General features: G+C 39.3%; 1 protein-coding gene across 1 annotated transcript; it reads left to right on the forward strand.

Annotated features, from left to right (window-relative positions):
• Positions 1 to 4,746: 4,746 nt before the first annotated feature.
• RAB21 (RAB21, member RAS oncogene family) lies at positions 4,747 to 22,577 on the forward strand. Its single transcript, XM_034062793.1, has 7 exons — positions 4,747 to 5,166; positions 12,301 to 12,360; positions 12,546 to 12,653; positions 14,153 to 14,216; positions 15,021 to 15,075; positions 15,482 to 15,570; positions 16,470 to 22,577. The coding sequence occupies exons 1-7, from the start codon at positions 5,020 to 5,022 to the stop codon at positions 16,607 to 16,609; spliced, it is 663 nt and encodes a 220-aa protein (XP_033918684.1). The 5' UTR covers positions 4,747 to 5,019; the 3' UTR covers positions 16,610 to 22,577.
• Positions 22,578 to 24,205: the final 1,628 nt, after the last annotated feature.

Below are 24,205 nucleotides of genomic sequence, written 5' to 3' on the forward strand. Positions count from 1 at the left end.
GATCTTCCCAGGTATATCATATATATATCAGAATATATATTTCTTATAATAAATAAAACACATCCACACATAATTTTGAGTAATGTTGTCAGAGAACACATACATTATTATTATTACAGCTTAATTATTAATACAGCAAGAAATGCAGCAACTTAGATGGATGGCTTCAAAACCACACACTAATCAGTGAAGCATATTCAAGATAATGGCCAAATTTGCCGAAACTGAGGCACCTGGAGAAAAACTGTACATATGACTAGGAGAGCGAGAATGTAAAAGAGAGAGGGGGGAGAAAACGAGGAGGTTTTACTTCCTCCTCATTCTTAGCCCAGATCATTATTCCCTCTCCTTTCCTTCTTTTCCTAAGAAACAGCAGAATTACAATAAATTAATAAACCATTTACCTGACTACTTCTTTTGAATCCCTCCTTTTTTTCTTCCCCTCTTCCTTCACTCCTTGCCCCCCCTCCCCCCCTTCAGATCTCCAGCATCTTTGAGCTTACTCTAAGCATGCTGATTGCTCTACCTTGCCATCAAGATTTGCTCTTGCTTTCACCCCAGTGTTCCTTTGCTAAAGAGTTCGAGGGATGTTCATTTCTGGAGAGAAGGAGAAGAAACAATGAACAGAATATTTAGAGCTGGAGCAGAGCCTTTGTTCCTGCAAGGGGAAATGCCAAGAGCAGGGGAGAAATGAATGGTGAAGCAGCATGTTGCTTGCTGCTCCCAGCACGTGTCCAGGATGCTGCTTGTCAGTGAGTGGATCTACCAGGATCACATGGGGATGGTATTTGGCATTGCCATCTCTGCTGCTGTGAATGCATGAAAAAGATAATCTGAAGTGACAAAGGATTTAAAACTACTTATGCCAAGGGCGATGACATTTACAATTCTTTTTCAGCACAGAGAACTATACTTTTAAAGAAAACCCACTTTTTTCTTGACAAGAAAAAACAACAGTTGTCCCTTGCTGGCACTGATGCCTAGCTAGAAATCAGATTCTATGTTTTACTTGTTTCTACAAATTAGAAACAAATTTCATGCCACATTAAAGCCTCTAAGGACATTTCTAAACCTGTCAGGAACATCCCCACAGGTACATGGAGGCTCTCAGTGGTGAGTGGATAAAGCATGTTCAGAAAAGACCCTCTGGATCAAGGTTCTTGAATTAATTGTTCTTTTCAGGTTCATGTGCTTTGCTCTTCATCTTTATTCTTCATTTTCAGAACATGAAATATCATTTTTATTTTTGGATGAAACTGCATCTTTGCACTACATTGAATTTTCTTCACATGGGCTCACTGAATTATCATAGATTTACACAACCCAAAGTACTGATCTCACCCTAGATACCGGTATTTTTGATTGATAGGTTGATGCTACCTGTGATTACCATTTGGCAGAACAGTGTTCACTGTCTCTCTGTCTAGACAGAAGGTTTTATCAGTCACGTCAGAAGGCAAATGCACACATTTCATTCTGAGCATCTCTCTTTCCCGACAGAACTGAGTCAGTATTGCTAACTTTAAGTGTTTTGGGGTTTTGTTCTTGTTGTTGTTATTTTTCGTGTGTTTTTTTTTTTTTGTTTGGGGGGGGTGTTATTTGATTGGTTTTTGTTTGTTTTTTGATTTTCCTGATTTCTTGCTTTTATGGACATATATACAATTTCAAAGAATCATTTGATCTTATACAACTATACATTATTTGGTTGAAATTTCATTCTATCTTTCTTTTCCAAGTAAATCTGACAAAATCAGAGCATTTTACTGAAACAATATTACGCTCAGAACTACATTCCAAGGCAAAAAATGCAAATATAAGAGTGACACTATCTGCAAAACAACTGCCACCTTTATAATTTACAGGAAACCTGTAATTATCCCAGAAATCAGTTGTGTGTTGCCAATGGCACAGGAGGTGTTGAAGTTGTAGGTTTGACCAACTAGGGTATCTCCTCCATACAGCTACTACAAGCATTTAAGTTTACAGTGGAATTAAAACATATCATACTTTTATAAGGACACCTAATAATGCAAGCTGAAAGAAGCATATGATTTTCACTTTCAGAGATGATGTTGCCTGTGAAGTAAAAAGCTGGAGTAGAGTCTTACCAAGAATGATAAAAAGTAATGGCAATGGATACAATGGCACAATTTGGTTTGATATAATAACTTGTAGGGTATTGTAGTTTATTTGTGAAATAGAAATTATGTCTCAAAAGGCATTTTTCATGCAGATATCATCAGCAACATATTTAAAACAGGAGGTCTGTAAAAGTATTTTTAGGAAGCTATGTAAAAAGAGGAAGTACACAAAGTTAAATGAAAGAGGCGTTGTCTTCTCAAATACGTTGAAATAAAATACACAATTCGCATATAAGTAAACACTATTAAAATAAAGTAACTTGATATCTTCCACAAATGGTGAACCTGCAGACTTAGTAAGTCATAGGTATCAGATTATAGTGAAATGCGATGCTTCAGGTAGCTGTGACAGAATTTTCTGTTCTCAGAGAGATGGGCCTTTTAATTTCATTTAGTATTGGCAGCTGAAGTTTTGGAAGGCACAGGACTTCTCATACAACAAACAGTAATCAGAGGCTCCTGGTGAGAGGAAAACAGAAATGATGGAATACAGCAGTTACTCACAGCAGCCAACTGTCAGTGGGAAGATGCATTTTCTGGCTGCACCACAGCAGAGGGTCCTTGGAGAAACAGTTTGCAGGACTGAGCTTAATTTGGTGCCTTACGCTTTGCTGTGCTCTCTGTTAGGAAACCAGTGTTTACAGGTGCATTCAGCATATGGACTTCACAGAGGGTGTCTCTCCTGTTTCCTTTTCTAAGCTTCAGCTTTTTTCTCTCTGGAAGATATGTACAGAACCTGCTTTTGTTGAAAACAGTAAAAAGCTACAAGAACAGGAAGTTGTTTTGCTAGCAGTTTTCAAGACTTCTTTCCATACAGCCCTGTGTCTCAGGAGATGCACTTGTCACTAGCTATCCAGGAAAGCCTCAACATGCTGGGCCCCGCAAGCACCTCCTCCTCTTGAGCAATGATTTCCATTGTCTCTGGCAACCTTAATCTGAGCCTGATCTTACCTTCTCCTTCCATTCAGCCTGAAAGAATAAATAACATGCCAGTCAGTTTTACTGCCTGTACACAGAAAGCATGACTGGGAGAAGTATTGCTTTCCAGCAATACAGTTTTATAGTAACTTGCTGAAACCCCCTATGTGCTAATAAAACTGGGAATTCATTTAAAGAGAAGATACTCCTGACAACTGTGTTAGCATCGTGGGGCTTTTTTTTCCTTGTCCTATTCCCTTTATTTACACCTGGATAAAATAGATTTACTTTATTTATGTCTTGAGAAAATAAAACCAATCCACTTTGTATGTGAACATAACACTATCCAGTAATGAGGCTTCTTGCTTCAGGAAATTTGATCTTTGTTCTCTGTACTTTCCTCTACTCTTTCTCACACAACTGAGCATTAATACCCTTTGACAAGATAAAAAGGAAATTGCACTATGGTGCCTTTCCATAAGCATTATTTTTCTTACCACTAAATGATCCGTAGAGAGAAGTTAAACTGAAGCACTTTGGATTGGTTTGTAAGGATTGCTTTTAACTAAGGAATGATATCCAGTTTTACAAGGCAATTATCTAGCTCTTGAATGAATGAAAGACCAGACCCTTATAGTCATGGAACTCAACAGAGCATTTTTCTTGTGCCTTATTCATCACCTGCTCCCACATCTCTTGTTTTTAAGCACTTAATCATGGGCTAGGTTTTTTGCAAGCATTTAGAGACTCACATAACTTAGTTCACATGAATAGGGCCACTGAAGTTGGAACAAAACCTGTGCTTGTTATGCTTATAATCTGTTTTTAGAGGCATTGGCCTCTGCTCACAGAGAGATGCTTGGTAGATATATTTGCTGCATTAGAAAGCCTCAACAGGACGTGTAAAAGCAAATTCATGTGCACCTATAAATCTTGCATGGGTTTCTATGTCTACCAACAGGATTTATATTAGATATCAGCAAGAAATTTTTCCCTGTGAGGGTGACGAGACATTGGAACAGGTTGCCCAGAGAAGCTGTGGCTGCCCCATCCCTGGCAGTGTTCAAGGTCAGATTGGAAGGGGCTTGAAGCAACCTGGTCTAGTGGAAGGTATCCCTGCCATGGCAGGGAATTGGAACTGGATGAGGTTTAAGGTCCCTTCCAATCCAAACTGTCCTATTATTCTATAGTATGGCACAACTGTGTGTCGCGCTCAGGCTTGCGGCGGTCCTCCCTCGGCGCTCCGTTCATCGCTCCCCTCAGGGCGTTTCCTGGGGACAGGCCTGAAGAGCAGCTCCTCCCACCCAGCCCGGCCTCTGTCCGCAGCTGCCTTCGCCACAGCCGCCGCTCCGGCTGCACTTTACTCGCAATGGAAAAATCCAGCCGCTGTCGGGAGGTGATTCACCCGCCGCGTTCGCCGAACGCAGAGCTGCCATCAGGCACGTACACTTACTCGCACAGCAGCTCCCGCGGCCGTGCAAGCACCCACGCAGCACCATGAACGAACCGAGCACCATCCTGCCACCGGGGCCGCCTGAGGAGCAGGACGAAGAGCTGCCGCCCGACTCCGCCTCGCTCTGTCGAAGGCCCCGCCCAAGGGCCGCTGAGGAGAGGGGAGAGGAGCGGTGAAGGGCGGAGCCTCTCTCCGTTGTCGCGTCCACCCCTTCCATTGGCGGCCGGGGTGGTGCGCGTGACCGGGCGGCGCGTGACGTAGGAGGAAGAAGACGCCATTAGGGGGAGCGGGGCCGTCGGCGGGGGGCTTCATTGTGGTTCTGGGTGTTCTTTCCCCCTTCGTCGCCTTCCTTGGGGTTCGGCGGTTCCTTTCCATCGCTCCTTATCTCACTTCCTTCCACCGGACCCTCCTCTTGTTCCGTCGGGGGTTCCCCGTCCTGGTGGGCGGCTGTGCGGACTGTTGATGTGAGGCCGCGGCGGCCCGGCTGGACTCGGCGGCGGGGCGCGGATGGCGGCGGGGGCCGGCTCGGCGGCCGGGGGCCGTAGCTTCTCTTTCAAGGTGGTGCTGCTCGGGGAGGGCTGCGTGGGGAAAACCTCTCTGGTGCTGCGCTACTGCGAGAGCAAGTTCAACGACAAGCACATCACCACCCTGCAGGTGCGGGCCGCTCTGGGGGGGGGCAGGGGGCCCCGGCCCACAGCCACCGGGCTGATACGAGGCAAGGCGGGGGGGGGAACTCATTGCTTTTCTCCACTTGCCCTGCGCACCTTCTAGGGCTGCTGGCCGGTGCCAGCCGCCTCTATGGCGCTATGTTTGGCGCTCACCGGCCTGCCCATTCCGCCCTGGTGCCTGGGGAGGGTTGGTCCGTAAACACGCACTAGGGTTTCGGTGTTTGCCGTCTTGTTTATCGCTTAACGGTGGACGAAGTGGTCACTGCTGGGCTTTAAATGGTGGCTATCCCTTGCCGACTTTGCTGGAAGCTTATTTCTTGATGTTGTTTATTTTTCAAACTTAAACTTTCGATACTTAAAGGCCGTGTTTCTGTTCTGAATGCTGGATGTTCTGTTCTGCTAACTGCTCGGATTTTTTTTCCAGTTATATACGTGAATGTCTTCCTTTGAATCTTAGGAAGTACGATTTGAAAGTAGTGTTATTGTAGTCATTGGTATAGGACTGATGACTAAATGCTTCATATGTACTGCATTTTTGTTAATTATAGTCCTCATGTTCTCGGATCTGAATACTTAGGCTACCTAAATACTACTGTTTAAAGAGAACAGCTTTTACAAAATGGGTTATGAGATTAGGGCTTATGATCTAATAACAGAAAGGATTTTTAAGGCTTGCTTGTCACATTAGCCCCACGAATTTGGCCTGATTCTCAGTCTGCTAATTTATAATGAACTAAAAATGTGGCAGGGTGTCTCCTTGAAAGTAATATTTTTTCATTACCTACTAGTGCTGAATGGTGTGTATGCCACGGTACAGAATAAAATGCTTATATTGTACATGGTCTCAGCATGTTTTAACATACAACCCACAGTGTTCAAGTCTTTCAGGATGTCTCTGCTTCTTTATTTGTAGTTACACCAGTTGCACAGCATTTTTCTTAGCAGTTGTATGTATATGGAAGTGTGGGTTTAGCACTATAATGTTTATTGCTCTTGATACTTTTATGTTTTGTAAATAAAGAAACAAGCCCTGCCACCATGTGGGCCACTAGTGGCTTTTGAACACTTTTGGGGATCTGTGAAATAGAGAATAAATAGTAGGTAATACCAGAAGAGAGCCTTAGTGTAGTTGTGTGCTATTCCTGTATACTTGGGGAAACTCGTGGGTATTTAATAGTGAAACTTTCCCTTAAAAAGCAAAGGAACATTAGAGATGTGCTAGAAACAATATAGGGAATGTTTCATAAACATGTTCCCATTTTTGCTATAAAGAGCTAAAAATTAACATGTTTTGAAGCTTTGTTGCACTGTGTTCATACTTCACTGTTGGATGAATCTGTTCATAAGTTTATTAGCTATGGTGTGGCATTTATGGAAAGCTGATTGTAGCTCTGATTGCCACAGAGGTAACTCATATTTGTTATGCTATAGAAATGACTGGTAGCCCATAGGAAGTACAGCTACAGCTGAAGTATAACATGGGGCAAACAGTTGCTTAAAGGCCATGAAAATGATTTGGTATAGCTGAATTCTCTTATTCCTTATAAAAAAAGCTGAGTAGTTTGTCATGTTAATGGGTGGTTTTGTGTGCCTTTTTGGGGGAGTTGTTTTTTTTGTTAATCATGTTCTTCAAATCTGTAGTGGAAAATCTAAAATTGGAATACAGACTCAGATCACAGTTGCCAGAAAACAGGCTTTTAAGTGTCTCCAAAGGGCTGATGGGAAAACAGCTCTAGATACTGTGGCTGTAAAGCTTTTGGTTTTGGCTCTCAGAAGAGGGGTGCCTGTGCTTGTGCTTGTAGAGGAGTTGAAGCACATGCCCACACCTGATACAGAAGTTTTTGGTTCTCCACTGTGATTTGGTTTTTCGTTGCTACCTGTATCTTTTAACTGACTGCACTGTGTTTCTCAGCTGATTTGCCTTTTTTATGCTTGGGCTCCTTAGCCACGTATGCTTACTGATTGTAAAATACAGTGTCAGTTGCAGTTGAATCTTGCCTTACATAACATAGAGTTGTGAAATATCTTAATTATTCTTGTTTTCCTACATCTTACAGTTCCAGAAAAAAGTTGAAGTTCTTTCACTAGCAAATTGAAACAGTCTTTTCTCAGATATCCTAATTTCTCCTTATCATTATTTTTAAAACAATGAAGTGATATTGTTGCAAAACATCCTTTTTCTTAAGATAGAAGTCTTACCTCTGATAAGGTGGCTTTGTTTCACGGCATCAGTTCAGAGTTCTGCAGTAAATTATTTTGTTCCAGTAAAGCCAAAATGAGATAAATACTTAGCTCCTGATTCAACAAAGGAGCCATGGTGATGAATCATATGAAAAGATCACTAAATATTGAGGCAAGAGGCTCTTCATATACAGTGTTCTCTCTTTTAGACTAAGAGAAACTATTGCATAGTGCTTAGTTCCAATACAACCACAACGAAAAGGGTGGTGAGAGTGTAGCCTTCTGGAAACTTTTATTGATGTTGACTGGTGCTTCCTGCAGTATGAGCCCAGTGATGGGGGTGAGCACAAGAAGTCTTTAAATTGGTCGGTGTGAATCTTTAATGTACATCTGTACTTTCATACCTGAATTTTAACACTTAAGTATTATTCTGCTGTGAAGTTAACCTGTGTACCTGTGAAACTCACCAAATAGGAGAGTTTCTTTCTGTGCTGGTTACAGATGGCTTTTAGTGAAAGGGAGCTGTTTCTCTTTTCTCTGTGCTCCCCTTCCCTTAATGCTAGCTAGAGGGACTTCCTTTGAGGTTAGGAGGCTGTTGGGATGTGTTGCTGTAGGTGTGTTAGCATCAAGTCATGTGCTTAGATATTGATGACCTGGATATTGAAATTAAAATTAAGGTAGCTACTGATTCACATAAGCTGACATTTATTTAGAATAATGTGAACAAACTGATGCAGAAAAGGTAGGGGTTTCTGCAGGCAATTAATGCAATCCATAATGTGTTTTCAGATCTGATGGGACAGTTAAAATTGCTTCTCATTGACTGAAATACTGAGATCAGTGCCCTTGTCTTGATAAAATAATTCTGAGCTATACATTAGTATCAAGTGAACTATGCTGGAGTTGCTGTAATAAACCTACTGGCATTTTTTTTAATTTTGGTAGACACTGTTAATTATTCAAGATAAATAGAGCTTCTGTGTGCTAATCTTTCAAATGTGTGGTGGGCTGTGAAATATCCAGCCTAAGAGACCTGCTGATGGTATATGGATCCTGATTGCTGTGATGGACTTGCATAACCTGGAAAAACTGTCTTGGCTGGCTAAGAGAGCTGGGGCTGGGAGCAAGGGGATGACAATGCAAGGAGGTTCAGTGCTGTATGCAGTGTTTATGTGCCTTGGTTGCCTCTGCTGAAGATGAAGCAGTCAAGGGGCAGGTGACACACACCTGCTTTTATTTAGTGACTTTCAAAAGAATCTCTACCAGCTTTGTCTTCCTTATGTTCTACTCAGGCCCCTTTATCCGCTCCTAACAGGGCCTGATGGACATGTGAAACTGGGCTCTTAGAATTAAAAATTAAAATAAAAAAAACCCAACAATCCTTTCTATAGGCACTTGAAGTCAATGGAATTTTAGCTCTTATTATTGCATTATCCTTTTCTTTTAAGTGCGTAAGTAATCTTTAGGGCAGTCCTAAGATGGTACAGCCAAATACCAAAATTAGTACCTTAGTTCAAAGAGCTGTTTGAGTTATCTTTGAATTAACTGTGGTCTTAAATATTTGTGGGGTTTTGAAAGTCCTAGCAAAAAATGTGTTGTCATAGTAATGAAAATAATATGGAATTTTATTTATGACTTACTGATTGTAAGTCAAGATACAACTTGGACTTCAATCTGTAGGCACTCAATTTAGTAAATTCTTGGGAGATTAGAAAAAATGTTGAATCCTCTTCTATATGTAATTACCTAATGCTGTCTAGACTGTCTGGATTTCAAAGGCTTTGACCTCTTGGCAGCTGACTTTTTTTTTTCTCCAAACTACCTCCTGAGCTATCCCTAAACAGTAGTTAGGCTTTTCCTTCCATTTTGGGTTCCTTCCCAGTGGTTTCAATCAGTTTGCCTGATTCAGTTATTTGGATTGAATAGTCAGGTGAACTGACAATTCAGTTATCAGTCCGCCTGATTTTTTCCTTTCCAACTTTATAGTAAATGAAGTAGTGGTAACCTTGCTCTTCTGTGAGACAAAAGGAAGTTGGGGAGAGTGGGGGTGTGTTAGCAGGTAAATATTAGGTGGTTTGTTACTGTGGTGGTAAAACCCACTGTACTGATAGTAAATACAACCAACTTGCCCATACCTATTAATTCAAGAACAGAATCTGCTGACAGTATTCAAGTATATGAACACAGTAAAGAAGAATAAAACATTTAATCTGTAATGTAGTATTGACTGTTTCTTGCAGCTTGTTCACAAAGCCTTCTGTTCATTACTAACCATGACTACTTCAAACTGGGTTCCAATCCTTTTGTCTGGCAAACTTTTTAGACAAACTTGCTTGTAATCCAGTTAACTGATACAGGATAGTCACTTCTTATTTTGGGTAAGGGCCTAAGACTTTAGTCTAAACTTAATTGATATAAATTCATCGAATTTAATACAAAGAGCAAGTACAGTAACCTAGTACAAAATACTGTTGCCCTAATCTCTTTGATTTTGCTTTTTGTTTTGTTCAGAAGATGCTAAAAAGCCTTACTTGAATGTATGGGTCTTCTAATACTTGGGTATATAGCAAAGGAAATACTTATGTCTTAGTGCTAAAAAGACAGTATTGCTATCAAAATCTGTGATAACCCAGAGGACTGGTGACACCTTTATCTGGCAGAGCAAATATTAAAGTAGGCTTATCCCCATAGGTATTTGTGGTACTAATTGGGCTAATGTCTAAAGCCATATGGATATGGAATTCTGTGTGGTGGGGTGTGTGTTGTTTTTTTTTTTTTTTTTTGCTTGTTTTTAATATAAACTCTGTTCCTGTGAAGGATTTTTCTGCCTTTTGGTCCAAAAATGTGATTCTTGATCACTTAGGTGAAATTCATGTCAACTGAACAGCTTTGATTGTCAGTGTTGTGACAAAAGCAAACAGTGCTCAAAAGAGTTTTTTTTTGTTTGAGCTTCACAATAGAATATCAAGTAGTGCAGTACAGCAGTGTTAGGTAAACTGGATTCATTGTGTTTAACCATATCTTCTCTTAATATGGCCCAAGAGTTGATGGATCAAAACTTGTGAAGTCACCTCTTAGCTTTTGGCTTTTAAACTGTGGTGTAATAGAACAAATTATGATATGAAGACTAGGCACTGATCAGATAATCCTTAAGGACAGCTAGCTGAAAGCCATAAACTTCTCAGTTACTGATTAAAGAACTAAAGCTTTCCTGATGTGTAAGATCAGTTTGTTAACTTTGCTGTTAAGCTGTTACGAGTTGGCTGGAGTGTTAAATACTTTTTACATGCTGTCTGGAGCTTTTTCTGAAGCTGACTTATGCCTCCTCACTGTAGACTGTAGAGTAGCCTTAACGCCTAATATAGTGGTTATAATGATTAATTCTTTGTCTGCTTTTGGAAAGTTAACTGTTTTTTGTTCCTCTAGTCTGCCTTCTCTTTATCTGTTCTGTTTATCAGACTTCATGGAAAGCTTTAGAGGAATGTGTAATTTACTTTGAAAAGGGAAGTTTTGTGAATCATCTCACCTTAGGTCATACAGATGCCAGACTTGATGTTGGGGAAGTAGATGAAGAGCAGGACCTACTCTAGCAGCTGAGTGTTGGATAACTTTAACTGTAATACAGGCTGCACTCCAGAGAGGCACTTTGATAACAGTTTAGGCTGGTATAAATTGAACTACCATGTAAAATGAACTACCAGTACATGTGTGTACTGGTTGCTTGTGTAGTTAAGCAGTAAGCTGGATCAAGCTGCTGATGTGGCCTATGACACTTGCTACATGCACATGAATTAGACCGGTGTCTGGTCAGTGCTGATACAGAGAGCTCATGTTGAGCTGTTATAGTCCAGCCTAAAATCATCTGGGATGAATGTACTGTAAAATACCCTGAGCTCTTGTCTGTATCCAAATGCAAGTTGAGGTAAAGCTGAAAGGAAAACTGAGAATAATTTAAGGCAAAAGTCAGAAACCCTTGGCAACTGAATTGTGTGATAACCTGCCACTGCTAGTCTGCAGAACAATGGGAGCAGGTTCCAAATGCATAGACTCCTTCAGACCCTGTTCTAGCCTATTAAATTAGTATTAAATTATGCCCATTTCAGCCGCTGAATTATACATTTGGTAACAGAAGGTGTTTAAAAACGTAGATTATGCAGGCTTGGAGAACAGATACATTCTTGGGTTGCTGAAATTGGGTAAACCTTATTTTTATGCTTTGGTCCTGTAAAACATTTTCAGACGGTAATGTAGTAAGAACTCTTAGAGAAGTTTGAATGCTTTTTCTTATCCCGCAGCTTGCTTTTATGTTAGCTGAGAAGCATATTGCTGAGCTTTCATGAACAAGTGTGTGTGTGTGTGTGTGTGTGTGAGCATGACCCATACCACACCACTGTTCCCCAAAAAGCTCCCCAAAACAGATGGGGGGAGTTGTGGGCTCACTTCAGCAAAAGGAACAGGTACAGACAAGCAAATGTGCAGAATGCCGGTGTTCTGAGACTTAGTGAAAAACTGTTTTGTTTTGGTTTAGTAGCTCACTAATAGTGAATTACTTGGTCTGATTCCACCAAATAAAAAATCCAGTTAGGTTGGTTCCTACCCAAAGTTTGTGCACTCTTGTGGAATGCTTTGAAGTCGGCTTGGACTTGTCAGTGTTGTGAATTCAGAATCTTTACACACAACTCTTATCCTCCCCAAATCATTCCAAACAACAGCAAAAAGATGTAGTAAATGATTGGCTTAAGCCAAATTTATTTTAAATAGACTCCTGGCAAAATGTAGTAAAATGACTGACTTAGTATTGACTCAGCCTTCTGGCTTAAAGAGTATTTTGGTCTAGAAATCTGTCTCTTATTGATTCAGATGTTTTTATTAGTAAATTAATCTGAAGTCAAATGAGACATTTGTGTATAAAACTTAATTCATCTGTTTTGCTTTCCAGGCATCTTTTCTTACAAAGAAGCTAAATATTGGTGGGAAAAGAGTAAACCTTGCAATATGGGTATGTTTACTTTCCTATTTTCCCCTCCCCTAGCTAAATACTCTATTTTCCTGAAAAATTACTTGGGCTTATTAGAGCTCAAATGTTAGGCATTTCTTAATAACAGTGAAGTTTCAAAGTATTTGGAGTTTCTTGAAGTATTGTTTGCTTTGTCTTAAATGCTAACAAGTGTGTATTAAATGCAGGATACAGCAGGTCAAGAAAGATTTCATGCATTGGGGCCGATCTACTACAGGGATTCTAATGGTGCCATTCTAGTATATGATATAACAGACGAAGACTCTTTTCAAAAGGTACTGGACAGTTCTTACATCGGTGGGAATTGTAAATGACAAGATAATCTGTGATGTATGTGTAAATGGGAATCTTCTCTTTTCAGCAAGAGCAATGTATATTACATTTGTGAATTTAGTAGAAGTGTATGTCTTACTAGCCTTCTTTTGAAGCCTGACTTTATCAGTCTACTGAAGTTCTAGCAAGGTTATTCAAAGGCCACCAGAGAATTAGATGTGAGTTACCTCCCATCTAATGTGACAGGCTACAGATATATACTGGAATTGTCGTGGTAGTACACAGTACTGATCTCTACTGTATAAACAAAATTACTGAAAGATATTAAGGAACATGACCTTTTTCAGATCTGAACTCTGAAATTGTAATACACGATTGTGGGAACATTACTTTTTCAGTGATAATAGGTATTTGGACTTCAAATCCTCATCAAACCCTTAAATTTGATGGCTAATTCTAGCAATATTAGTTGACATTCTGAGCAGGTGAGGTTTTTACCAGTGTTGTGTCAAATCTGTGCTGTTACTGTAAGATGTTCCAGCTGAAAACTGGTGACCCTATTTCCTAAGTGAGTTAGTCTCCAATTAACTTGTGGCAATACTAGTAGGGTTTCTGTATTGAGGAGTAAGAAATTGTGGTTGTATGGGCAAGGCTTGGGTTAGCAGTGATAGAAGTAGTGTAAGGCTATAGTTCTGCAACAGCTTAAGTAATTCAGACATTGTGATACAGGGCAAGTAAAGTGTTTGTACTAAAAGCTAAACTCTTGCCTTCGATCTGCAGAATTGCAATGACTTGAGTAGTACTTCAATATGTACCTTTTCATGCTGAGCCCTACTTAATAAAATTCTGTGGTTCTTGGGGGGGGGGAGAGGGAAGGTTAATTGGCAGAAGGTATTGCATACTCTGTATTGTATATCCTAACTATTTTTAGGTTCTTGATCACGTCTTGTCATGATTAAATTCCCTTAAAATAATAGTCCCTAAGTCAATGCACTGATCATACAATCTCAAAGCATGACAGTAGAATTGATAACAGATAACTTAGCATCACCTAACTTGACACTCTTGTCCCAGCTGTTCTCTTGGGAAACAAACATCTGTTATAATCTAGCCTGAGCTACTCAGTTCAGGTACCACTACCTTTAAAGTACCATTTGTGATCTGTCAGTAAGTGCCTGTTGATAAAAGATCTCATGCCTGACCTAAAGTGGCCAATGCAGTGAACTTGTTCTTTGGAGTGGGTTGAGCATAGGTGTGCTGAGTTATATTTCTGGAGTAATTGAACCATTTTATTTAAGTCATTTGCTCTTAATTTCAGCTGTTGAACAAGAGCCGTGCATAGCTATATAAATAATATTTTGTCCATCTTATGTTTCTCTAAACACATTTGTTTCAAGTTTAGAGTGATTAATGAAGGAAATTGGTCAGTTCCACAATATCTAAGCTAGTATTAAGTATATCAAGTGAAAATGAACTTTTGTTGTTTTTTTTTTTTTTGCAGGTAAAAAATTGGGTTAAGGAATTAAGAAAAATGTTGGGAAATGAAATCTGTTTATGTATAGTAGGTAAGTCTTTTTTTTTAGCACAAGTCTAATGACTGAATCAAAATATTTCTTTTAATTAATAGCATTTTCCAAACACTGCTTTCACAGCTTGTGCATGTGAAGGGGTGAAGTTTATGTTAATTTGATATCTAAAGTTCAGTTGGAGCTAGAAGTTTCTGTAGATCACGTTGAGGAATTGAAGCGTTAACTTAAAAAATTTAGCTATTTAATGATACACCATGTCAGACACCTGAAGACTGTAGTCCCAACAGAGGGAAACATAAACCTCAAATGCGTATGATTGTTTTTGTAGGTACTCAAATGTCATGTTTTATACTGTTTTCAGTGGCATGGGCTGGATGCTTGTCCTCTTTCATAATCAGGTCTTGGGGAGTGGAGTGAGTCTTAAAACTTGGGTATTTCAGCTCAAATAGAATGCAACAGAAATACTGCGTTTAGATTTAAAATCCTATTTAGTGATTAAAATACTTTCAGGAGGATAGATGTAAAGATATCCTACAAAAACTATCTCTGTAGCATGGATAAGCTGCTACTAAATGACAAAAGAAAAGCAGAATCGTTGGTTTATATGGAGTTATTGAGCTATCTTGATCTCTATAGAAATAGAACTTTTTTTCATTACCTGTAAATGCTTTAGTGAAAGCAGATTTTTATATCATTGTGTTCCAAATTGAGACCTGTGTAAGAGTTAATCTTTATTGGGATAGCTTGTAAGAAAATGATGGGGTACAGTGATTACCTGATTACTTCTGTTTGTGTAATTTTGGAGTACAAGGACTTGAGAGATTGTATTGTTTCCAACAGGTAACAAAATAGACTTGGAAAAAGAGAGACATGTTTCAGTGCAAGAAGCAGAAACGTAAGTCACGCCAATTACTCACAGAAATGGTCATTGCAGAATTATAACTTGTGATGCTGTCAACAACTGACAGTATAAACCAACAGTGCCTAGCTGGCTGCTGTGTTAAATATTCTGTTTGTATCAGAGTCCTTGAATGTCCTTGCTGACCAAAGCATCATTTGAGAGTTGTACATGGTTAAAGTCAATGCTTTTAGTTTAAATACACTTCTAAACATGAATTTTTCTTTGTCTGGTGTTTTTTTTTCACAGCGTTTTTAACCACAGAATTCCCTTTTTACAGCACATGTAGATTAACTCTGAACTTGGAATAAAACCTTTTGTGATCATCTCCTTGCTTCATGTGAAATAGCTTAGGAAGTTTTAGTCCTTTTAGTACAGTCAAGTTCTGTATCTGTTCCTACAGGTATGCTGAATCTGTTGGAGCAAAACATTATCACACTTCAGCTAAACAGAACAAAGGAATTGAAGAACTGTTCCTTGACCTTTGTAAAAGTACGTATTATCTAGTTTGCTGGTAAAGAGCTCATTCACAAAATGCTCAAGGCTTTGTAATGCTTAAAACCATATAGAAGAGCTTTAATGTAAACTATTTCTAAGAACTTCATCTGAGTCTACTTCAAGCCACTTGTGTACTGTAACTGCTCTGGGAGCTTGGTGTATGGGGTGTTTACAATATCGCAATTTCATACTCCAAAAATGTCTTTGTCATTTGTTGGAGCCCTAACTGCTGTTTCACTTGTGTAAATAATAACCTCAAATCAAACTTCATGCGATGGATCTCACTATTGCCTGCTTCAAACCCTCTGCTTCAGTCTCTTTCAAGGATTTTCTCAAGTGATGTCAATTACAAATCATAAACTTGGAAGTTGTGGTGATCCAAATTTTTACACAGCAGTCAAAGCAAATGGTAAAAATCACAGTGTAGGGTAATGTTGTAATACAAGGAAGTTGTCATATTGTTTCATGATACAAGAGTTTAAGCAAAACTTCACCTGAATGTCTGAAGAGTAGGTTGAGGGTTTATCTTGTGGGGTGGAGTGCTATGTGGGTTGAGTTTCTTGTTTTCTTTCTTAACAGGATGTTTTTGATATGGGTGGGTATATCTAGCTTTTGAAGTTGTTTGTTCTAGAGCATCTGAGCATCTAAGGTGTCCCTAGTCAATGTGAGCTGCTGATGTTTGGTGCTTTAGGAAAAAGATTTAAGTATGTTCTTGCAGCTGTGCCATGTGATACCAGAGTGTCACTTCAAGAAGTACTTACTTCCACATAATAAATAGGAGAACTGGTCTTGCTGAACTTTGTCTCTGTGCATGCAACTCAGATAGATTAAGATCTCAAAGTCTTGGGTCAAAATGCAGTGGAATATCTTCTAATACATTTCTTCCTTTACAGGAATGATAGAAACTGCTCAAGTGGATGAAAGAGCAAGAGGCAATGGCTCCAGCCAGTCAGGAATAGCAAGGCGAGGTGTACAGATCATTGATGATGAGCCACAAGTACAGAGCAGTGGAGGGTGCTGTTCTTCTGGATAATTATAAAACTGTGCATCACTGCCCTCTCAATACGAAGACTGCCATATTCCAAGTCACGTGTTCTTTACCAATGGAGTAATAGAATTAACAGTATTTAAAAGTAATCACATGTAACACTGCAGAGACCTTAAGTGCTAAACTAGTGGCATCTGTGACCAGAGAATTGGCATTTTCTACAGTGGTTAACAAAGCAATTACCAATGGCCTTTTTACATATTTTTCTTTAATGAGGAATAATATGCATGTAGAAAAGACCTACTTAAAGGCTTCATTTATATTCTTTTAAATCAGATCATTATTTAATAACTTATATACATTGTTGTTGGAATGGTATACATTTTGCAGCTCTTTGTATTTTGTGGTAGATTGAATTGTATCACTTCTAAAATGCAAACTGATTTTTTTTTTTTAAAGTAGCAGATATCTGAAGTAATATTTTTGCAGGGCCTCCACAAGCCTATAACTGTCAACTACTTTGATATATTCTGTTCATCCTGTATGCCAAGCTGGTAAAATACATTGTAAATTACATATTAAATATTTTATCTGCTTTTACAATTGCAGGTGCGGAAATATGTACATTAGTCTTGTCAGTAGTTGTGAAGTGAGTCAGTGAAAGATGCAAGCTTTTCATGTGTATTGTTGAATTGTTCATTCTATTCCCCTACCTGAAAAAAAAGCTTTTTTTTTTTTTTTTCTTGGTACATTCATAGCTACAGTATTTTTTTTTTGTAAGCCTTTTCTGGCAAGCAGCAGTATTTAGAGTATCACCTTAGTGGGAAGAGAATACGTCCATAGACTGCTGTTCATCATTGAGGTGTTTGACTCCCAGCTAAAACACTTGATGCATGCATATATCTTGCCTCTGCAGTTACTTTGACCTCTCAGACTATCACCCAAAGTCAAAGCAACTTTAGCCCTCATCATTTGGTGGCCAGTAAACCAGATGCATGGGATACTCTTAAGCTTCAGTAATGCATTTGTCCCCAACACAGCATTATAAATTATTAATGAGCATATTTCCCCCCCACACTCTGTATTGCAGGGCTTGAGTGAACTAAAGAATTGGTGTTACCTAGGACTGCTTCTGATTTGGAGTGATTAAATGGGAGATATGAAACTTGCAAGATGTAACTCTGGGCATACTAGGTAGAACTGAACTTACTCCTGACTTGCTGTTTCTCTTGTAAAGTGTTTTGAAGCCCACTTAAGTTTTGGGAGGAGGGTTTTCAGAAAAGGTGTACAAAGTACTCTCACAGGGGACACAGATAGTAGTAGCTGTAACTTCAGAATGTTTTGTGCTCTGACTTTTTTACTTAAGTTGTCATGCTTGGAAAACCAGTAAAGGTGATGTCTGTGACAAAGTAGAATATTCCTTGGCCTTCCTTTCTCTGAAGGTAGAATTAGTATTGCATATGAATGCGTTGAATGTTGTGGGTATGTTCTGATGCACAAAAGGGATAGTAATAACTAATCAGTTTGTGTAAGAGGAGTGTGCCGTCTTCAACCTGATTTTTTTCTTTTTTTAAATTTTCTCTGAAATAATAGATGGCTTTGATACAGACTAGTCGTGGTGCATTTTTTCATTTTCTGCCTAAACTGTGGCGTAAATATTTTCTACTAAGCCACCATTGTTGTGCTCTTTGGCATGATTGTGTGCATGATGGACAAAGGTGGTATGTTCACACTAGTGTAGATAGTTTCCTGACTGCACAGAGCTTTGGTGTGAATCTAAAATTCATATGTGCATATGTAGCAGCCCTGTCAACATTCTTGTATCTAACTTATGGGTGAGCCTTGCCAAAACTGAAAACCAGGTCAGGTTCATCAAAAACTGGTACCATCATATGAATACAGACACTGATAGGAGGAGTGAAATTGGCAAGACTTGATGCGCACAACTGGAATCTCCTCATAATAAGAGTTCCAGATTTTCTAATTAAAATATTTATTTTTTCCAGTGATGGAAGGGAAAAAAAAAACAACAACCCACAAACAACAAAACAAGCAACCCAACCTCAACTAGACCTGATAAGTGGATGAGTCAGAAGGGTTTATGTGCACCAGAGCATATGTGCTCTCACTGGAGCAGAGGTTTTTCCACTTCATTGAAGTGGACAAATGCAGTTCTGGTCTGGAAAGCAATACTGGGTATTTACCCAAGAGAATGTTATGTTTGACTGCTTTGGAGCAGAAGCAATGTGTAGAATATATTTGGTCCTGCAGCTAGAGTTTCCTTCAGTGTATTCTGTGGTAGGGGCATTCTTTGTGACTTTTGTCAATTACAAAACTAACAAAGCCATGTTGATACTAACTCTTAAGTCTGTTACAAAACTAAAACTACTCCTGCTGAATATTTAAGTGGGGATAAGAAAGCTTACAATTTTGTATGGTTTCATTTGTATTAGCAAAATATTTTTAAAATAAATTCTCGTAAGTTACTTACAGCATGAAAAATACTCCCTAGTAACCTTCCTTTATTTATGGAACTTAAAACCTGTGCTTAGAAGAGTATCATTATATTAGCTCACAGAAGAAATACAACTTCATGAAGACAGGAAATTTGGTTTCCAAGACTCAAAAACATGGATTGATTAAACTGATTAACACAAGACTTCAGGTAGCCTTTGTTAGGTGAAAAAGACAGTTACAGGAAAAAGCATCTTTACTGAAGATATCTAGAGTGTTCTTTGCATTAAATGTATAGGAGAGCACAGATAGCTTGGTTGCTGTATTTGAAGATGTTTTTACTCAAGTAACCTGGTATTAGTGCTGTGAGGCTTGAGTTTCAAGAATCTTGCATTTGCTGGGAACTGTCTAGATTTTATGTCTAGATCATATGGCTTGTAGGTTGTCAGGAAAACTTGTTGCTACCTTCCATTGCTAGAAACAAGTAAGCTAGTTTTCTTTTAAGAGTGCAAGAGTGTAACTGCATTTGTCTTTAGAAGGTACTTCTGTTGTGAGATAGATAAAACCAGCCACACCTGCTACAGCTCTTGAAGAATGTAGTAACTCAGTTTCTACTTCAGAGTCTCAAGCCAGATGAAGAAAGCTTTGGAAAGAGGTGTGAGTTCATGGAAGGTGGCTGGAGCTCAGATGGAGTTTTCTGAAAATGTTGGATGATGTCAGGAAAGAACAGTTTAAAGAAGCTGAGAGGAATGGGAGTCCTGCTTTTGAGGAACAGATGGAGGTTAAGAATCCCCACAAGCAGTAAGTGATCTGAATGATGGAGTATGGGAATAAGGTGGAGCCAACAATCTGTTATTTCTCTACACTTTTTTATGGAAGGAAAAAGAACTAGAAAGAAAAGCTAGTAGGGAAAATCGTTGCTTCACTAACAAGATACAATTAACTTGGAACAGGCTGTCAGACACAATACTAACCTACTTAAAACTTGATTAGAATATGCTAATTTATGAGCTATTTACAGTTAACTGACTTAATCTTAGTTTGCATAAAAGTTTAGGATTTTTTTTCCTTGATGTGTCAGGAAATGTATCTCTTACAGTGAGTGTAACCTTTATTACAGTTGCGTCAAGGAGTTACAGGTGAAGACCAAGACCCTTGGCCCTAGTTGCTGTGCAAGCTTGACAAAGACAGCCCCAAAACTAGTTTGCTTTTAATTATGCTGGACACTGTTGCTCATGCTACTCTTTGAGGAATTCTGCTCAACACCAGGACTTTCCCTCTAGGACAAAACTGTACATCTCTGTGAGGTATCAGTCTACTGAACTTGGGCTTTTTCTGTCAAATAATGACTATGTATAATCTTCCTGCTTCCATTTTTTTGGAGCTGTCATTGCCGACTGCATTGAACAGAATAGTTGTTGGAAGTGACTTAGAAGAAATTGAATTACAGAGGGTTGAAGAGAGTTAAGAACTACTTTTTTGTCTGTTGCCAAGTAGTTGATACGCTGTGAGAGGTCCAAACTCATGAACAGACCTCTTTTGAGCTGTTGAGACTGTTAAATTGCAGACCCTTTAACCATTAATCCCTTTGGAAAGGCCAGAAAATCTGGGACTTGGTGTAAGAGAACAAATAGTTTCTCATTTTCAGAACAGGAAACTTGAACTGCCTAATCAGTTTCCTTAGTGGAAAGAGGAAAGCACTTGATATTTAAAAGATTTAAGTGCTATCAGTGCTATTTGATCATACAAGCATTACAGTGATTATCTTCCTGGATTTTTTTCATCTGATAAGCTCATTTAGCTTATGAGGCTCAATCAAATAGAATCCTTTCTTTGAAACTAGAGAAAATGTTAGCAGGGCAAAAGTACTGAAAAGGACATGGCATTTTTAACATCAGGTACCTTGATGTTGTCAAATGTAGGAATTTTCTATTTGGCATTTGGGGATAAAAAATTTTGGAGGAAAAAAGTATCTAACAGAGGCTTCACAAACCTTAACTTTTCTAATGCATTGCTACACTTCTGACAGTTCTAGAGTTCTTAAGTACATGTTAGAGGTCTTATGCACTAGTACTTTAGTACTAGTACACAGAAGATAATTCTGTGATAAATTAATTCCAAATGATCATTCAGCTGGGGAAATGACCTTCTTTAGCATGACTGCTGTTCTATCAATACCTAATATTAAAAGTGAAAAATGCATTTAAGTGGAAATGGATCAATAGAAAGGGGGCAAAATGCATACTGAAAAATCAATACAAGAAAAGGAAGCTGGTAATTCTTGTTACTGTCATATCTGAAAATTATATCTTTCAGTTTGGGAAATCACACAATTTGAAAGTTGATGAACAGTCTGTAATGCACCTGAAAAATGCTGGTGGTTGTTGACAGTGGCCTGGCTTACAAAGATTTGGTAACAATTGAGACCATGGATTTTTCTGTTAAAAATACAGTAACAAATTTCTGAACCCATCTGGGTGTGATGTCATGGAAGATGGCTTTAAAATGCCAAACCAGGCTCAGCAAAGTTTTTTTATGTTATGCTAGTACGTATTCCAGAGGCTGTAGTGTGAGCAGGGACCCATCAAAATGCAGCTTTGATTCTCCAAACTGGTATTATACAGCCCAGATTGTGAGGAAGAAGCAGTTGCTGTTGAACTACATTTGCCAGTTCAGTGATAGCCCCAGACACACTGCCCATATGCAAAGGGAGTGGCAAAACCAGCTCAAACATGGAACCAGAGTCTCAGCACTGGGTTTTTTTCACCCATTATGTTTGTAGTGTACTCATGTCCCGCTTCCACAATGATTGAGCACGCTTTCCTAGTGAAAATTGCTGATCAGCTGATGCTCTGGATTTGAACTGGATGGGCACCCAAGTGAAAATAAGAAGCAACAGGAAAAGCAGCACAAGATAAAACAATCCTAAACCATCCTAAAACAATTGTTCTATTAGTTTCCTGCTCTTTCCAGGAAATGCTGCCTGTTGGGGGGTGTTGTAATACACATATAGAAGTAGTGGGGTTATTATTATTTGTCTCTGCTTGTTCCTAGCTCTGGTAATATTGTGCCAATTGCACACAACAGATCAGTTTCTGTTCTGTCATCACTCTTGGATATCTTCCAGTTAGCCTCTGTGGAGGCTGGTGTGGTCATGAATTCCCCTTGCATTGACAAATGCAGAGCAATTTCATGTTGATATCTGCTCTGCTTCTTTTATATTTAAAAAGTTTCTTGTTCCACTTGGAAAACAAAGCTATTGTAAACTTGTGATCAATTGTACCAACCATAATGTTATGGTGAATCTTGTATGTTTTGGGTTGTTTAATGTTCTGGAATTCTATTTAATAGTTGATATGCATAGAGTAAAAAAATACCAGGTTCACAAACAGGAACTCACAGCTGTGGTTATGGATACACAAAATGTGACACAGTGCAAATACTTGAAGGAAGTTCATCACTCACTGTACTGCCTACGTGTCTTGTTGCATCTCCATGCCTTCACACTCTAAATACAAATAAATGCTGCTGGGGAATGGGGTTTCCTTCCTTTTACTGAAATCTGTGCATACTTAATTTCTTTTTCCCTGGCCTTGTCTAACTGTGGCAGAAGGAAGCCAAGTATGGAAAATTATGATACTTGCAAGTTCCACTTGTGCAGGTTATTTTTTTTTTATATATATTTTCTTAGAGCAACAGGCTAAGGCTATCATATCTTCATTTCTCAGTTTTTACATTGTGGTAGAGACAAGATACTAACTGGTCACAGAGATTATGTTCCTACTGGCAAATAAATTTGGCCAGGGTGTGTAAGGAGTACACACAGTAAGCACAGTACAGCTTTCTTCCAGGTGCTTAAGTCCTCTACTGTGTTTTAAATCATATTTACATGCTGCCTGCTTGGATTGGTTGTGTTGTTCCCCATGCTGTATCAAGACATCAGTCTGAGGAACCTTAAGTGGTATAATTATATAGAAGAGCATGCTTGTGACTAAACAGCAGGAAAGCTAGCTGCTGGTTAGCACCGCAGGCTTGCTTGGTTGACTTGAGTGGATGTAGCCACAGCCCAATCTCTCCTGCTCTCCTCACTGTGGAGTAGGACACAACTTTATATTTTTCCTCTTGCATGTGGAGAAAAAGACTGTGACATTTAAATCCTTGGGTAGCTCCTTTATTGTCTATAATTCATACTGAAGACTGGTACCTCCTCAGATATTAGGAACTCAAGAGAAGCCTGATCTGCAGCTTCTGCTTGGGTGTCTTGCTTTTTGTTATCTGTGACAAGCTGGAGTAGCCTGGACAAATTGTAGACTGAATCTGTCAATGAAAGGCTTGGAATGTATCCATTTCCTGTGTGCAGGAAAAAAGGTCAAAGGGAAAGATATTTTTTGGCACTGTTTGTTACACTGCTGTGCAGGTTTTGTTTGTACAAATTAAGCCTGTGATGGAAGGACTGGACAGAATCCGCACTTGTCTTGTGTGGACCAGCTTTTAATGTGGTTGAGCATGTGGGCAGTTGACACTGAATACAGGAATGGGTCGTGAAACTCTGCTGAAATAGCTGTGTGAACAACAATAGCAGCTGCTGCATTTCTTGGCATGGCATAGCAGTAATAGCTACACTTGCAGCTGTGATGGCAACAGAACTGACGGGAAAGCCTGGAACACTTTCTGGCTTTGCACTTGGTGCTAGCTCAGGTGCTGTGACTACCTTTATGTGGCAGAAGATTCCTTGTTAGAGTAGTTGGGTACTTAAAATCCAATCAAGAGTGAGCCATCAAGCTGAAGACACCACCCTCCTTAGACTCCTATCTGTGTAGTGTGTGAAGGGTTGGACTTAAGCATAAGAGCTACAGCCTGCCCTATTGTTTTTAACAGGCTTATGGAGAAGGCAGAGGAACCTCCTAGCACAACATCTGCCTATGGAACTATGTGAACAATTCAGCTCTATAAACTGAAATGCTGTAATACACCACTACTGACTGGGAATGGGCTGGCTGGAAAGCAGCTTTGCACAGAACGATCTCAGTGTCATGGTGCACAAGCAGTTGGTGATGAGCCAGTAAAGACTGCCAGCAGTATCCTGGCCTGCATCATGAATAGCATTGCCAGCAGGCTGAGGGAGGTGATCCTTCCCCTCAGCTCCAGTGAGAGACTTCTGGAATCTAATGCTGGGTGCTCCAGTAC

Source organism: Melopsittacus undulatus, chromosome 5, assembly GCF_012275295.1.
Source record: "Melopsittacus undulatus isolate bMelUnd1 chromosome 5, bMelUnd1.mat.Z, whole genome shotgun sequence".
Lineage (NCBI taxonomy): Eukaryota > Metazoa > Chordata > Aves > Psittaciformes > Psittaculidae > Melopsittacus > Melopsittacus undulatus.